Here is a 16,551-nt window from a genome sequence, read left to right as displayed (position 1 = left end):
AGTAGAAGCGGCTTCTCTGCATTCTGAACCACTAATGAAATGTTGGAAAATTGCTAACAGCCCACCATTGTTCCACCACACTTATCAAAGCATTTTAAACTTTGCAGAATTTCTTGTTTTTCCTCTCTTTACCTTCCCTCCTTATCATTCCTTTCCTTTCCCGATTATATATCAAGAGCTTTTAGGTCTTAGCCTTTTATTCCCAACTTTAAAAGCAGGTGAGCGTAACTGATCATTTTTACTTGAACTTTTTTCTCTCTCAAAGTTTTCTAACTTGCTTTGCATTTACCCTGGTAAACAACCTGGGTCTTAATTATCTGCACCAGTTTATCCAAGTTTAGATCACTCAGATCCTGTTTCTTACTGTCTAAATCACTTTGATTGGTGAGAGGCAGGCGAAGAGGCCACATCAATCATCAGGTACCTATCAGTCACTGTCTTTCATAAAAATCTAGATGAAAAAAGAAAATGTGCCGGGTGAAGGAAATGCCTTCCTATCTCAAGCCCCTTGTTAGTACAGACCACAGTTCCTTAATGTCAGCCCTACTGACATTTTGGACTAGATAATTCATTGGTGTGGGGGCTGTTGTGTGCCTTGTAGGATATTTACAAGCATCTCTGGCCTCTGCCCTCTAAATGCCAGTAGCACCTCCCTCCACAACTGTGACAATCAAAAATGTCTCCAGATATTGCCAACTGCCCACCAGGGGAAAGAGCAAAATCAATCCTGGTTGAGAATCACTGGACTGAGTTGCAATAATCCCGAGGGATGGGAGTAAGTGTGATTCTAAGGTTTTTGGAGAAATCCATATCAGAAGCATGGCAGGATTTATTCACCAGTAAAATGGTCAAAGTTCCCACCTTTTTCTACAATGTGTTCAACTAAGGGACTCTTAATTCAATGCCCACATTCCCTTCTCCTACGAACAGCCTTTAAGCAATCTCACCTTTCTGGGCACTTACCGTTTGAAAGTAGTTTGCATAGTCAATTTCTTTGGCCACAAAACTGTACATGTCGGCTGAGAGCTGGTCCTGTGCAAGGCAAAATATACAACCAAGGTAAAACATAAACCAACGGAGAGTGGCTAATGCATTCGTCAACACATCATAGGGGAAAGAGTCTTAAACACTGCTTAATTGCAATTTTAATAATGCTTGATATGTTACAAGTTTCCCATGAGCATTTCCATACTTGTCGACCACAGCTCTGAAGAATGTGTAAGCTTGAAAAGAACACCTAGGTCAGTCATTTCCCCAGAGATTTTGACATTTGGACCACAGCTAGAGTGAAAGTCAAAGTTGGTGTAGAGGAGTGATGTGCAAATTAGTTCCATCCATCTTTACAGCTTGTGCCCCCAATTCTGAAGCAAGCTCCAAGTACACATTGTGCTACTGCTCTTTTGATAATGCCATTTCCTCTCTTTGATCCTTCCACTGGTCTGCTTCCCCTCATTCTCAATACTGACTCAATACTGATTGGTTGATCACAAGCATATGGGAAAGAGATGGAAATGCACCAGCTTGGAGGAAGCTTGGATAAGACAGGTGCACAGGGAAAGGATTGCTGACCCAAAGCTTGGCAACACCTGGACTCATGCAATACTGCACACAAATCTAATGGTGTTATCAATCCTTCACTATATTCAGTTGTCCATGAGATTGGGTGACCCAATGCTGCATTGAAATCTGAAATGTTTTGTCCTCCAAGGAGAACAGTTTTCAGTTCTATGGAATCACTCATAGCATGGCATAATAGAAGTACATTTGGAGCGGAATGCAGACTCTGTCATTAACCTTATTTTTGAGCACGTCACTTGCCCAAACTTGCTTGCTCAAGTCATACAATCTCTAAGGTTCCTCCCTGTGCAGCCGTTCTAGGATGGAGATCCTTCTAGAAGAGGCACTTAGTTGAGGAGAGAAGAGTCTATGTGTTCAGGCTGGGGCAAACATGGCAACAGCACAAGAGCGCTGACCTAGATGCTGAACCAATGAAAGCAGGTAACTATATGCATCAAGAAGAGCCTATTTCATGAAACCCCAAGCAATCTGCACCAACTCCATAACCCTCAGTCTCTCTAGCTGCTAATTAAGCCTATTCTCATTAAGAACACTGGGATGTGCAGGAGCAATCTGTTTCCTTTTCAGTATCTGTGACAGGCAAGCAATTGCTGAGAACATCATTCAAGAGTTCTTGTACACAAGGCAACAGAACAGAGTCACAGAGTTAAAAGAGGAAATGTGTTCTCTAGAGAGCTTGAAGTACAGATTAGACAATGCTATGCTTGGTCCAGTTCACAGAATAAAGAAAGAGTAAAGGAAATTAACATTCTAGATGCCAGGCACAATGTTACAAGGAATTCTCTTCTAATTCTCTTAGGTTAAGTATTGAATTTCCAATTTCAGATCTGTAGGTAGCAGGAGATCAAGGATCTTATCTGTTTGTCACCCACTGTCTCAAAGTGTTTAGCATAGTAGGGGTGCCACAACTATTTGCTGAATGAACAGATGAAAAAAAAAATTAAGGCTCAAGGATGGTAAATTTCCCAAAGAATAACAAAATGGGCTCAAAGATCACCTCGGCTCCATTTCACCAGAGGTCCCTTAAATAAATGCTTTGTAGGCTGCCAAGTTGGGAATCAACCTTGTCTGTCTTCCCTGCAGCAGCTTTGCTCAGGAGATGTCCATCACCAGCCAGCCAGCTGGAGGACAATACTTCAAGTCAGAGAAAAACAGAGTTAAGTGATACAAATGGCTCAGCAGACAGAGGAAAGGAAGGGAGGGCCTGAAGGACTAAACGTTGCATCAAATACACCTTCAACAATTTGGCATCTGTCCTTCTCTAACTGATGACCCTACAAAAATCTATATGTGCCCTCAGGAAGAAGAAAGGATTTTTAAAGGCATGATTGGACTACTGTGCTATTAAGCTAACAATATAGATTCTAAAAAAACACACACACACTTCAAGAAAGAAGGAAACTATAAATCAAATTCTCACTTGTCTAAATCATTAGCAAATTTTCTTTATAAAGGTAAAAAACCCTTTCATCATTAATCACCAGAATTTAATGCATTTTGAAAAATCACGTTTTCCAATTTTACAACTAATCCACACTCAGAAAAATAAAAAAGTAACCAAATTAACCTATAATCCCACCAGGCAGCTTTTTTTTTTTTTTTTAATTTATAGCTAACCAAATGTCCCAGAACTGTTCATGAATTGAGCAGACTGCTCTATGGTATGAAAATGTCTTATTTATCAGATGAAACCACATTGTATTTGGATTTTCTTCATGCTGCAATGTCTTTTTTCACTGATCTATAAATTTCTGAAATAGTTCCTAAGTTTTAATCATATGACTGTACAATGTATTTTAAGAGCTAGTAATTCAAAGCTCTAGTAATTCTTCCACATTAACTTTTGAAATCTTTTTTCATTCTTTGAAAAACTTACTACAATTATATCTACTTACTACAGTACTAATCAAATTAATTCTGGGAAATTCAAAGTGTTTATAATATTAACTCTTCTAATCTAGAAACAACTCTCAATTTTATAATGTCTTCTTGTCATTGTATTGTCAAAGATTGTCTTCTTGTCAAATCTTGTTAGCAATATTTTACAATTCATGAGTTTGTGGTAGAATAGCTCATGATTTTATGGTAGATTTTTTTTTTTTTTCTTTCGCCCAGGCTGGAGTGCAGTGGTGCAATCTTGGCTCACTTGCAACCTCCGCCTTCCAGGTGCAAGCGATTCTCCTGCCTCAGCCTCCTGAGCTGTGACTACAGGCACGTGTCACCACGCCCAGCTAATTTTTGTATGTTTAGCAGAGACAGGGTTTCACCATGTTGGTGAGGCTAGTCTCGAACTCTAGAATCTCAGGTGATCTGCCCACCTCGGCCTTCCAAAGTGCTGGGATTACAGGCATGAGCCACCGCACCTGGCCAATGGTAGAATTTTAAATATTCTGTTGTTTAAAAAAACCTCCAAGATATTTATAAATACTGGTCTTTTAAATAATTTTTCTTGGTGAAAAGCACACCTTGATTTTTATTGCTGACTTCCAGTTTCTGGTCCAGCACGCTTTGAAGTCAGTCCTCACAGGTAAAAAGCTGAACAAACTGAAACTCAACAACTCTTAGATTTGGCAGAGCAGTGAGTTCATAGAGCAAACAGCTGCCCTGAAAATTGGAGACACAGGCAGACAAACGCAAGAATTACAACCACTGAAACAGAAGGCTACCAGCAGAAACCTCAGCCAAAATCAGTACTGGGGCAGGAAAACCAATACTGTAATTGACCCATTGATGGAGGCCCAGCATGGACAAGTCTGAAAGTTAAATCCTCCAGGAGGACCCACTTTTATCTCCAGGAGCTCTAAGACCAGGTTCTCACAGGGAATTTCAGAGAAAAAGCCTCTCCTGCTTTCAGCACTGGGAGGAAAAATGTCGTCATTTTGAAATATACTAGAGTACTCCATCGTTAACCAGGTCTGCCCTGCAGAGAAATTATTTTACCAAAGCCTATTGGGCTTTTGAAATTGCCTAACCTACCAGGACGAAGGGAAATACTCAACTCCAACCCACTCTAACCATTCTGTCCCACCTAAGAAAGGAATAATAATAATTAAAACAACAACAACAACAACAAAATGAGAGGCACTGGTGAAATTCACAGCCCTAAGGCACAGGCTCACCAAAAGAAAGACACCTATCACAGCACTATGAATGCTTTCCCTTCTCCTACACTTTACCCCATCTCCAAAGACCTATGTACCACTGTTTCTTTTATAATACATCATGTCCGCCTTTCGACAAAAAATTACAGATACAGTAAAAGGCAAAAAACAAAGAGACTGAACAAGGATCAGAACCTTAATTGAAATGGCCAAAATCCAAAACACTGACAACACTAAATGCAGGCACAGATGTGGAGCAACAGAACCTCTCATATATTGCTGGTGGGAATGCAGAGTATAGTCACTTTGGAAGACAGGAGGACAGTTTCTTACAAAACTAAACATACTCTCACCATATGATCCAGCAATTATGCTCTTTGGCACTTGCCCAAATGAATGGAAAACGTATGTCACACAAAAGCTTGCATGTGGACGTTTACAGCATTTCGTTCATAATTGCCCAAACTTGGCAGTCACAAAAATGTCCTTCAGTAGGCGAATGGATAAACTGTGGTATATCCAGACAATGAAATATTATTCAGGGCTAAAAAGAAATATGAGTTGTTAAGCCATGAAAAGACCTGAAGAAAACTGAAATGCATATTACTACGTTAAAGATGCCAGTCTGAAAAGGCTACATACTGTAGGATTCCAGCTATATGACTTTCTGGAAAAGACAAAACCATGTAAACAATAAAAAGACCAGTGGTTGTCAAGGGTCAGCAGGGAGGAATAAATAGGAGGAGCACAGAGGATGTGGGGACAATGAAATTATTCTCTAGGATACTACAATGGTGGATACAGTCGCATACATTTGTCAAAGCTCCCAGAATATACAACACTAGGAGTGAACCCCTGAGTAGACTATGAACTATGGAAGACAATGATGCGCCAATATAGGTTTATCAACTGTAACAGACTCTACCACTGTGTGTGTGATGTTGACATTGGGGGAGGCTGTGTGTGTTTATGGGACAATGAAATACATGGGAGGCCTCTTTATAATCCACTTAATTTGGCTGCAAAATTAGAAGTGCTCTAAAAAACAAAGTTTACTGATTCAAGAAGGTTTGTGTAAAAAATCATTTCAAAGGTTAAAAAAAAGTGTAAAATCTCTGTTTTTCAGAATCACAGATTTGAGACAGAGATCTCTGATGCAGGTCAATTTTATTTTTCTATGCTCTTCTGATTTGTTTTGCTTGTTTTTCAGGATCTCCTATTATCTGTACATTGGTTTTCCATTATCTTCAACATCTGCCATCTTTTCTTTCATTCTTTTTGGTTCTCACCTTAACATACTAGAAGAAATTCTCAAATTTTTCTCTACATCATTGGCTTACCTATCTACAGTGACAATTCTGTTGTTGACTAAACTCAATTCCATACCTGCATTATTTTTCTACTTAAAAAAATATTTCCTAATCTCATTCAGTTCCCTTTCCACTTTACTTGACAATTTTATCTCACCTTTATCTATTGGTGCCTAAAATCCATATTCCCTTGATTTCTTTTTTTTTTTTTTTTTTGAGATGGAGTCTCACTCTATTGCCCCGGCTGGAGTGCAATGTTGCGATCTCAGCTCACTGCAACCTCCACTTCCCAGATTCAAGTGATTCTCCTTCTTTGGCCTCCCAAGTAGCTGGGATTATAGGTATGAGCCACCACACCTGGCTAATTTTTGTATTTTTAGTAGAGACGGGGTTTCACCATGTTGCTCAGGCTGGTCTCAAACTCCTAACCTCTGGTGATCCACCTGCCTCAGCTTCCCAAAGTGCTGGGATTACAGGCGTGAGCCACCACGCCTAGTCCATATGCTCTTTAGTCGTATTTGAGGCACCAAGACATGCTGTCTGAAATTTATTGTTATCATATGTAAATACTTTTTAAAAGTGCTCTATTTTTGAGTACTTTATTATTATCATCAACATAGAAAAATAATCTATTCAGGATTATTTTTTGACCCTAAAATGGTAAGCATCTCTTTCCTGCCCCTCCCACCCACTCTGATAGAATCTTCTCAGACCTAAGTTCTGTCTGATATAAATTGAGTGACTCAGATCCTGTGGGGCTGCTGCTATAGAGGATGCCTGCAGTCAACTTCAGAGATCATAATAAAAATTATTTGAATTTGTTGAAGCTAACAGACCAGGGAACATCTCTGTACATGATGTCTTCTGTCCTCCATGTTAGGTAAATGATCTGGCTGTGCCCAGACTCCTTGTGGTACTACTGCCTGACACGCCAAGGAAGGTCCCAGCCGTGTTTCAGGAAAATCCACACCAGTGGAAGCTCTGCCACCAGTTGGCTTCTCACTGGGTGTGGCCATGCTTGCTCATAGGTCTGCTGGGCTAGATGCTTTTGGCAGAAGGGATTCCAAGTAACGTAAATGCTTCTCGACCATTCCACAGCCTTCCAAATTAGAGAGTAGTCATGGGTTCTTTCAGGATCTCATTTACTTCCCATGACATGGCACTCATTTTGTAATAAGGAGTTGTAGGTTCAGACTCAAGGTTGCCTTTTAGTCTAACAATATATGTGCTCTTCAGATTATAGGGAGGACAAAATGAGCTAGACATCTGTCTTTCTGTTGTTGTCTTTCCCAGACTCAAGTTTGATTTTCAAAAAGGAAAGATTATACATCGAAGAAGAATAAAATAGAAAAGAAGAGATACAAACTAAGAGAGACGACAAGGCTAAATGAGAAAAACAGAGATGTGGGTGAAGCAAGGATAAGAATTTATGTGAGGAAATATGGGGAGATAAAAGCAGGAAAGGTGATGATGGAAAGTGTCACCTTACAGTGAAAATCCTAAGACTGCAGCCAGTCTCCTGTACGAAGCAAAACAAAACTGACGCTGCTGTCGCCAAGTGGATTAGGTGTGTAGTCACTGTCCTCTATTATTACATCATTGCTCACAGGTCCTTCTTCACTTTCTCTCCTCTTATTGAAAAATTATCAACTACTTATACTTCCTTGGATATATTGATTCAGGGGTCTTTTATAGAAAGCCTTGGGAAGAAAAGAGAAAGCAGGTACCACTTGTGAAGAGTTGGGCTCATCTCGTCTTGAAATAGGGAGCAAGGCAGGGTTTGGATGGGCTTCTGAAAGAATACAGGCAGGCAGTGCTACACCTGCAAGCCTGCCTGAGGTTTTAGTGGGTTTTGTCTCATGGAACCCACCTTGACTTGGCTTTCCTGGTGGGCTAAATCTCTCTGGGTCCCAAAGATCTGGGGAGCTCTGCTTGGTCCTCAAAAAAGAAGAATCAGATTACTACTTCATTAACTTTCAGTCTACAAACTTGCACTTGGCTGATTTGCCACAATATAGGAGATCCTAAACACTTGCCTGCTGAGGAAATACAAAACCATGAAGAGATTCCATTCAAGGAACCCAGCAAGGGGAGGTAGGAAGACCAAGGTAGATATTTAAAACAGTTGGCAATCAACAAAGTAAAAATAAAAGAATAATCAGAAGAGAACTTTAACAAAACTAGCACTGAGCACTCTCAAGGAGATCAGCTCAGCACACAAATGAGATTCCCTTGAGCACAAAGTAGGGTTTCATGAACTGGATATGATCATTTCAAAGTTCATATATTAAAATGGATGTAACAGACTAGCCAAGATAACTACAAAAAAAGGAGTGGGGGCTACCTTACTGAAGATTGTATTTGCTATGAAATCATTAGAATAGAAACTGCATACTATTGTCTCAGGAGCAGGCAAACAGATTAATGAAACATAGAGTCCAGAAATAAATTTGAGTAATTAGATAGTGAAATTTCACATCAGGGGGAGGTAGCTTATTTAACAAATGATGCTGGCATAAATGACTATCCATCTGAAAAAAAAAAAGAAACCCCAACCTCACATCATATACAAAAATAAATTTCAGATGTATTAAAGTGTATAAAATAGGTGTATAAAATGAATTTAAAACATTAACATAAAATTAAAGAAGAAAAATCACTTAACTTTTGCATAGAAGATGCCTAAAGGGCTACCCAGGATCTTTTCCCATGCAAAGGAAACACATTATTAAATTTTTAATGGTAGATGTCAACATAAAGTCAAAAGACAAATGGCAGACTGGAAAAGGTATCTGCAGCACAGCAGGCAGAAAAAAGTTTAAAACTGCTGATATATAGAGAATTTTTATAAATTGATATTTTAGAAAAACAATAGAAATTCTGGGCCAATTGCCAATGCAAATAGGCAATTCAACAAATTAAGAATGTGTATAAATACATGAAGAATTTCCAGTAAATAAATACATGATACTCATCGCCCTTTATATTCAGGAAAATTAAGAACACAATAGTGAAGAGGTAGTTTTTCTTCCCTCACCAAATTGGCAAAAACTGAAAATAGAAGCAACATACATTAGAAGATGAAGGAAAATGTGCCGTTTTATATACTGCTGGTGGAAATGTAAAATGCAATTTCCTTTTCAGAGAAGTAAACTGTCAATAGCTATGAATATTTAAAAACGTATGCATAGACTCTGACCCAAAAATGTCACTTCTTGGAATCTATGCTATAGAAAAAAAATTACCAGGTTATAAGGATATACATATAAGCATATATTTATTGTATCATTTTTGGGAATGCCAAAAAATAAAAAACACACCAGTTTGAACATCCATCAATAGGAAAATAGCTAAATAAATCATGGTGTGTGTGTGTGCATCCCTACTGTGGAATATCACGCAATTTATAAAAAAGACTAAGTTAGAACTACAGCTACTAACCTAGAGAGATGTTCAGGATGTGGTGTTAACTGAGAAAAGTAAATGGCAGATTAATATAAACAATATGACCATTTTATTAAAAACAAACATATAGGCCGGGCGTAGTGGCTCATGCCTGTAATCCTAGCACTTTGGGAGGCTGAGGTGGGCAGATCACCTGAGGTCAGGAGTTTGTGACCAGCCTGGCCAACATGGCGAAACGCTGTCTCAACTAAAAATACAAAAATTAGCCAGGAGTAGTGGCGTGCGTCTGTAGTCCCAGCTACTCGGGAGGGTAAGGCATGAGAATTGCTTGAACCCAGGAGGCGGAGTGAGCCGAGATCGTGCCACTGTACTCCATCCTGGGTAACAGAATAAGACTCTGTCTCAAAACAAAACAAACACAAAACAAAAACAAACATATAAATAAGTAGAAAAATGCTATCTATGACTGCGTATGATTATGAAGAAAAGTTTGGAGTATGATAGAACAGGTGTTATCTAGCACTGGCTTCCTTATCCTTATAACTGTTACGGCTGCTTGGCACCTAACAAAATGCACTGTCATAATGAAGTCTTAACAAATATTGGCGGTGAGGTTTCTACCCTGTTTGGAAACAGAAAGTTTGCTGGACAGGAAGGAGGAGAATATTAGCGTTTTTCTTTATATATTTTTGTATTTTTTTAACTGATTATGCTGAACGTGTACTATTAATCTTTGAAGAGGAAATGAATATATTTTTGGCACAATAGCAAATACAAGAAGCAAGACAGGAATGGATAAAGCTACTGAACTTTTATTCTGATCTATTTGGATACTCACATCCAGCATCCCTGCTTACCACCACCCTCTCTTGTCTATTGAAAAAGAAATTAAAAGAAAAAAGAATTCTTAACAGAGGAACATAGATCCATGGTAGATAAAGAATACACAGTAGGCCAGGCACGATGGCTCACGCCTATAATCCCAGCACTTTGTGAGGCCGAGGCGGGTGGATCACCTGAGATCAGGAGTTCATGACCAGCCTGGCCAATATGGTAAAACCCTGTCTCTACTAAAAATACAAAAAAAATTAGCTAAGCATGGTGGTGCACACCTGTAATCCCAGCTACTTGGGAGGCTAATGCAGGAGAATTGCTTCAACCCAGGAGGCGTAAGTTGCAGTGAGCCGAGACTGTGCCATTGCCCTCCAGCATGGGCAACAAGAATGAAACTCTGCCTCCAAGAAAAAAGAGAAAAGAATAAAAAAAGAATACACAGTAAAAATGAAATTGGAAGGAGAGAAAAATTATGCTCCAGGAATATCACACATGCCAGATATTTGGCATTTAGGCAGGAGTTCAAATAACAAATCAGCTGCACTCACAAAAAATCTTGCATGTGAAGTACTAGTCTTACTTTGCTTGGTTCCATAGTACTGTTGGCTGGGAGACAGTGAATTCTTTAAAAATCTTTCCATGTTTCTAATTCTAGAGAGAAATTCTCTCTGATTCTGAATGTCACCTGAATGCAAGGTCAAAGCCACTTGCACAGGGTGGCTGTAAGAGAAAAAACCAAAGGATAAGCTAAGACTAGACAGAGCCATGAAGAACAGAGATGTCCACAGGCAAACGGGTTATTCTCCTTCAAAACTGGATGTGATTAAGACAGGTTCCCAGAATAGTTACAGAAATGTGATGTTTTTGTTCCTTGGGTCTAAATAGAGTTTTGGTTTCCTTAGAAACCCAAGCTGACATATAGGCAGGTAAAGAGATGTACATATACGCAGAGCATCATCAACAGTCTATTGCTAATTTAGTCCTATAAAATATTTGCAAATAAAGGAGATGGGAAACATCTGAATGAGTATAACAAAGGACATCATTACACGAGTACAGAGTCGCAGTTTTCAGAACGATGTCCTCTCTTTTAACAAGTGGGAAGTTCTCTTTGCTATGACTCTCTTCATGGCTAGCATTTCAACTTCATAGATAAATGTCTTCCAGGAGGCATAGGATGGATAAAGTGACTCAGGAAATATCAAAAGGCAGCCAAAAAGGAAATAAAGTATCAACAGTGAGTCAAGGCTCCTCTATGGTCAAATTCTCAACTGTCCTTTGGTACCCAGAATTTATTCTTTGGGACTCAGATGATTTACACAAAAGCTTCACACAGCAATACAGGTCATTTCTCTTTGCCTAGCATGCAGGACCACCAATGATAATTGAATGCTGCCTCCCTGTCTAGGTCACCATCAAAGCCCCAACTCCTTGGGTTCATCCTGGACTCCTTGGAGATGCTAGCCGGGTGGGCTTGGGGACATTCAGTTCAACTAGAGGCTCACTGGCAGAGTTTTAAGAGAATTCCAGCGAACAAAAAGGAAATCCCTAAGGGCTCCCCAGCCTGTCCCAGTAGAGAGGAGCAAAGAGGGCAGGTACCCTGCAAATCTCCACTCTGTTGGCAGCCTCTTCCATTTCTTCCCTGAGGGCATCAGCCTTGGCACCCGCAGGCTGTAAGCTGCTGGACAAACCTGAAGACTTGGAAGTCTGCTGCCACCTGATGGAAAATAGGAGAAAAAGAGATGTGAGACAGGTAGAGCCCTGGGGATCCCATGGGAGCACTGAGAAAACACCTGGTTACAAACATCACCCAGGGAACTACATACCCTCACTTGAAAAGGGAGGTCATGAAAAGGTACCAAGCATGAGGCAAGGAGGCAGTGGGCCCACATTTCCATGCGTCAACTGCTGACTGAAGCTGAGAATCTGCGGCCCCTTCAGATAGGACAAGCATCCCCCGATTTGTCACCATTTTCACTATTGTCTTCCAAACACTAAAGCCAAATGACAATCACTACTGCTGTCTTTTTAAAAAACTTAATGTGATTTTTAATGAATAAATCATAATCATATACATTGATGGGTCCAATGTGATGTGTTGGGATATATGTACACAAGTACGCACACACACAGTATGGAATGATTAAATCAAGCTAGTTAACATATCCATCACCTCACTCATGATTTTCTGTGGTGAGACATCTGACGCTTAATCAGGGTGATTATAGTAATATATTGGATAGTCTATATTTCAAAATAACTATCACTGCCCTTTAAGCGCAGTCTCCATCATTGGTTTAAGTCCCCTGCCTGTCCTGTGGGAATTTGAGTATGGAAATCTTCTCCTTCCTGGCTGAAGCCAGGGATGGATGCTAAGTGAGAAGACATGCTGGTAAGATTAAAAACAAATCTGATAGCAAAAATCTCCACTGGTAAGCCCAAAACAATTTTTATGGCAACATGTAGATTCCTCATGAGTGTTTTCTTAAAAATTGGGCCTTCTGACGAAGCTACTCAGAAAACTTTAGGGGGAAATACAAATATTTCTGGCTACTGTGTTATCGGTAGGGAGTTACCAAAAGTAGACCCTAAAAGATGGTTCCAATTATGCTAGATAGTAGTAGCTGAATTAGGTCTCAGCAGTGGGTTCCTCTCCTGAATCTGTAAACTCAATGGGTTATAAAGGCCAGCAAGTTAAAAAAATAAAATAAAATAAATCAAATGGGCCATTATCTTAAAAACTAGTCCGCACGATCCTCTATTTCCGACTTGTAATAGAGACAGGAAATATAAAACTATTTCTCAGCTCGAAGAAAAACAATCCTGTAATCAGGAGGACAAACAGCAGCCAAGGCTGGCTTCAGTCTTGGGAAGTCAGGAGGGAGCAGGGGGAGCTGGGAACTTGGTAGGAGGGATCCTGCCTTGTCTAAGAGAGGGTAGCTGTTCTCGAGCTCCAGCTGATGGAGCAGAGGTAGGTAGGAAGCTGGGCCGTGGGTTGCCAGATGTTTCAACTGACTAGAGAAGGAGTAAATTGTCACGTGAATTCTCCCAGTGAAGTGTGGCAACAAATAATTTCTTTTAAAAACCATGCAGGCCAATAGCCTACAGACCAAACAAGACGGAATCTATCTGGATTTCAGACCATCAGTCTGCAGCCTCTGATGCGGGGGCAGAAAGTGGAACGTCATTCTCATGTCAAGAGTCGAGAATCTAATCATTTAGTATTTTTTCTACTCCACTATTCTTTTCTCTTTTGCTATCTGCAGGAAAAACAGAAGAATGCAAGACTCTCTAACACAAGAAAGGGAAACTAAAAGTCTCTTTGCTGGTAAGAAAAAGGAGCAAAAATGAGGATTCTGTGTCACTTAAAGAATGCAATCACGGGAAAATTACTTTAAAAAGGTTTTGAGACATCAAGCTGGCTTGAAGCTCCAGAGATAAGAATTCAGGGCAAACTAGAAAGGAAATATTCTACTGAAAGATGTTTCAACATCTAAATTGAAAAAAAAATTAACAGATCACGAGTAATAAGAATTCCTGGGTAATTTTTTCTTATAAAGGTTTATCCTATACAAGTGATAAATTTGATTAACACTCTCCCAGTTCAATCATTTCAAATAAAGTATTAAAGTGTTGTGGAGTTTTGGAAAATAAAATATGAGATGCCATGGCTGTAATTTATATCTCAGACAATTACTATAATGCAATGGTAGATTATGGAATTAAGTTATAACCACCATCTGACTCAAGCTACCTGAAGAAAAAATAACTAACCAATATGTAAGTGTTAAAAATATATATAAAGTGACTACAAACACTAAGTAGATTTTTATGACTTTGTAACTCAGGATTAAATTTTTTAAAAAACAGAACCATACTAAATATATGTATATTAAAATGAAGACATTTTCCCAAGTTCTTTCTTTTCTTTTTATTCTCATTTATTTTTTCCTCCAAATTGTAACCTGTAGTCAATATCTTGATACTTTAAAAACATACACCTTTCCCCTTTTTATAAGAAATTTTATTTACAATTAACAATATGTGAGTTTTATATATATATATATATATATATATATATATATATGTAATTTTTCTTTTCATACTGAGTCTCGCTCCGTCACCCAGGCTACAGTGCAGTGGTGTGTGATCTTGGCTCATTGCAATCTCCACCTCCTGGGTTCAAGCGATTCTCCTGCCTCAGCCTCCCGAGTAGCCGGGATGACAGGCACACGCCACCATGCCCAGCTAATTTTTGTATTTTTAGTAGAGACGGGGTTTCGCCATGCTGGTCAGGTTGGTCTTGAACTCCTGACTTTAGGTCATCCACCCTCATTCGCCTCCCAAAGTGATGGGTTTACAGGTATGAGCCACCGTGCCCGGTCTATTTTGATGTGTTAAAACAGTGACAAGATGTCCAAAATAAGTTCTCTTTGTGGAACACAAATAGCAAACAAAATATCAAGGTAAACTCTTGTCATGTGAACAGAAGAGTTTTGTACAGATACTCATGTTGGGAAAGGTGACATGAATTTTGTACAGAGAGTCATGCTGGGAAAAGTTTGTACAGATAGTCATTTTAGGAAAAGTGACAAGAATTATGAATTTCAAGGTTTGGGAGTGTTTTCAGACCTCTGTTCTACACATAAACTCAAGAGCTGGACTGCTCTGTCAGAGGGAAAACAGGGACACTAGACATCGTCCAAGGAAACTTTGAGCTTTGAAAGTTGAAGAGCACAAGGATCATTTCTTCTCGCCAAAGTGGCTGATGTGCCACCATCCTTCTCTGGGGAAAGAGGACTGTGACTATTCGATCTGAGGGAGATGAAGATGGGACACAAGTTTTAATGAAGGCTTGGGAGAGATGAGAGAGAAGGGTGAGGAAGAAGGGTTTAACATTTCAGGTACCAGGAATATCTAAAGAAGGTAAATGCAAGTCGGTTGAGGACAACGGAATGTCCAGAAGAAGAATTTTAAAAGGCAGACAGGAGAGTGTCTTCAGTGGAGCATTCACTGTTCCTTCTGTCTAGTCTTGCCCCTTCCTCTGCCATGGGCATCCCCTACTTTTTAAGTTCCTGCTTCCACTCCTGCACGAATGTGTGGTTGAAAAGGGGACTGCCAAGTTCTGCATGACCCAGGCAGTGAGTGGCCCAGGTGAGGGCCTCTGATCCGAGTCAAGCCTGTGCCATTCTTCCTCACATTGACCCAACTGACGAGTCATGGAAGTCTCGTGGAAGTCATGGAAGACTTTGCCTATGAGCAAAGTCCAGACAAATGGAGCCTCTCTTCAGCACTTTCAGAACTAGGGCAAAAGGAAGAGGGCTCACAGCGGGGAGACATGAGCCCATGTGACATCCAGTGACCTTGAAGAAATCGGATGTGAGAAAAAGACGCCTGTATGGGGAGGGGTGAGAGATGAGGAATGAGTTTTGATGGCCATCGAGACTCCGCTGCCAGTTCTAAAGAGATTTCACACTGCCCCGCCTCCAGAATTCCACTTCTTAATTCCATAGGCTGCAGTTTCCACTCCAAACCCTCCTGTCTTACACTAGTTCACTCGCTTCCAAAGACGGTAGGGCTTCCATAACAAAGCACCACAGACTGGGTAGCTTAAACAACAGAGGCTTATTTTCTCACAATTCTGGAGGCTGGACATCCAAGATCAAGACAGAGGCTGCAGACCTCTATCTGTGACTTGCAGATGGCTGCTGTTTCTGTCCTCACACAGCTCTCCTCTGAGTGTGTGCAGACAGAGATCACCCTTTCTGCCTATGAGACCACCAATCCTAGTGAAACAGGGGCCCATTCTTATGACCTCATTTAACCTTCATAAGCTTCTCCTAAAGAACCTATCTCCAGATACCATCACATTGGGTGTTAGGGCTTCAACATACAAACTTTGGGGAGATACCAGTCAGTCCATAGGGCCCAGAGGCAGCTGGTTCGGCAGAAATGGAAAGTGTATGTGTCCTGGGCTCAGGAGGGTTAACCTTGAGCTACATGACCAGAAAAAAGTCAGGCTGACTTTGGAGAAAAATTAGACTCCTTCTTTAAGCACTGCTAAACCAAACCTATCAAAAAAAAGGAAAAAAAAAAGAAAAAAAGAAATTTGTGTATCATTCAATTCAATTCACAACCTTTAATTCAGTGTAAAACTTCCTGTAAGCATGAGTTTCTCTGAGAATATTGAGGTCTGTATCATTGGCTTTTGAAGGAGACAAGCCAAATTTACTTCAATAGTGATAAATAGACACATCTTATTGGGATCTAATTAAACACTGGAGAAATGAGTGGGATTTGACAGTGTCCACCAGAATTGTGGC

The 16,551-nt window shown here is 40.0% G+C and overlaps 1 protein-coding gene across 5 annotated transcripts in view; it reads right to left on the bottom strand.

The window, feature by feature from the left end:
* Positions 1-16,551, bottom strand: part of ARHGAP44 (Rho GTPase activating protein 44) — a 202,899-nt gene that overhangs the window by 51,178 nt on the left and 135,170 nt on the right. For 4 of the 5 annotated variants that reach the window (XM_008010422.3, XM_008010420.3, XM_008010424.3 and 1 more), the window contains exons 7-8: positions 11,828-11,945; positions 964-1,032 (exon numbers count right to left, since the gene is read on the bottom strand). In XM_008010422.3, coding sequence (XP_008008613.1) covers positions 964-1,032; positions 11,828-11,945 — 187 coding nt within the window. The remainder of the gene's footprint in view (positions 1-963; positions 1,033-11,827; positions 11,946-16,551) is intronic. The other variant, XM_037987300.2, reaches the window with a different exon arrangement.

The sequence above is a fragment of the Chlorocebus sabaeus genome, chromosome 16 (assembly GCF_047675955.1).
Source record: "Chlorocebus sabaeus isolate Y175 chromosome 16, mChlSab1.0.hap1, whole genome shotgun sequence".
NCBI classification, from domain to species: domain Eukaryota; kingdom Metazoa; phylum Chordata; class Mammalia; order Primates; family Cercopithecidae; genus Chlorocebus; species Chlorocebus sabaeus.
The sequence above is the reverse complement of the archived record's forward strand: the minus strand, read 5'-3'. Positions and strand labels throughout refer to the sequence as shown.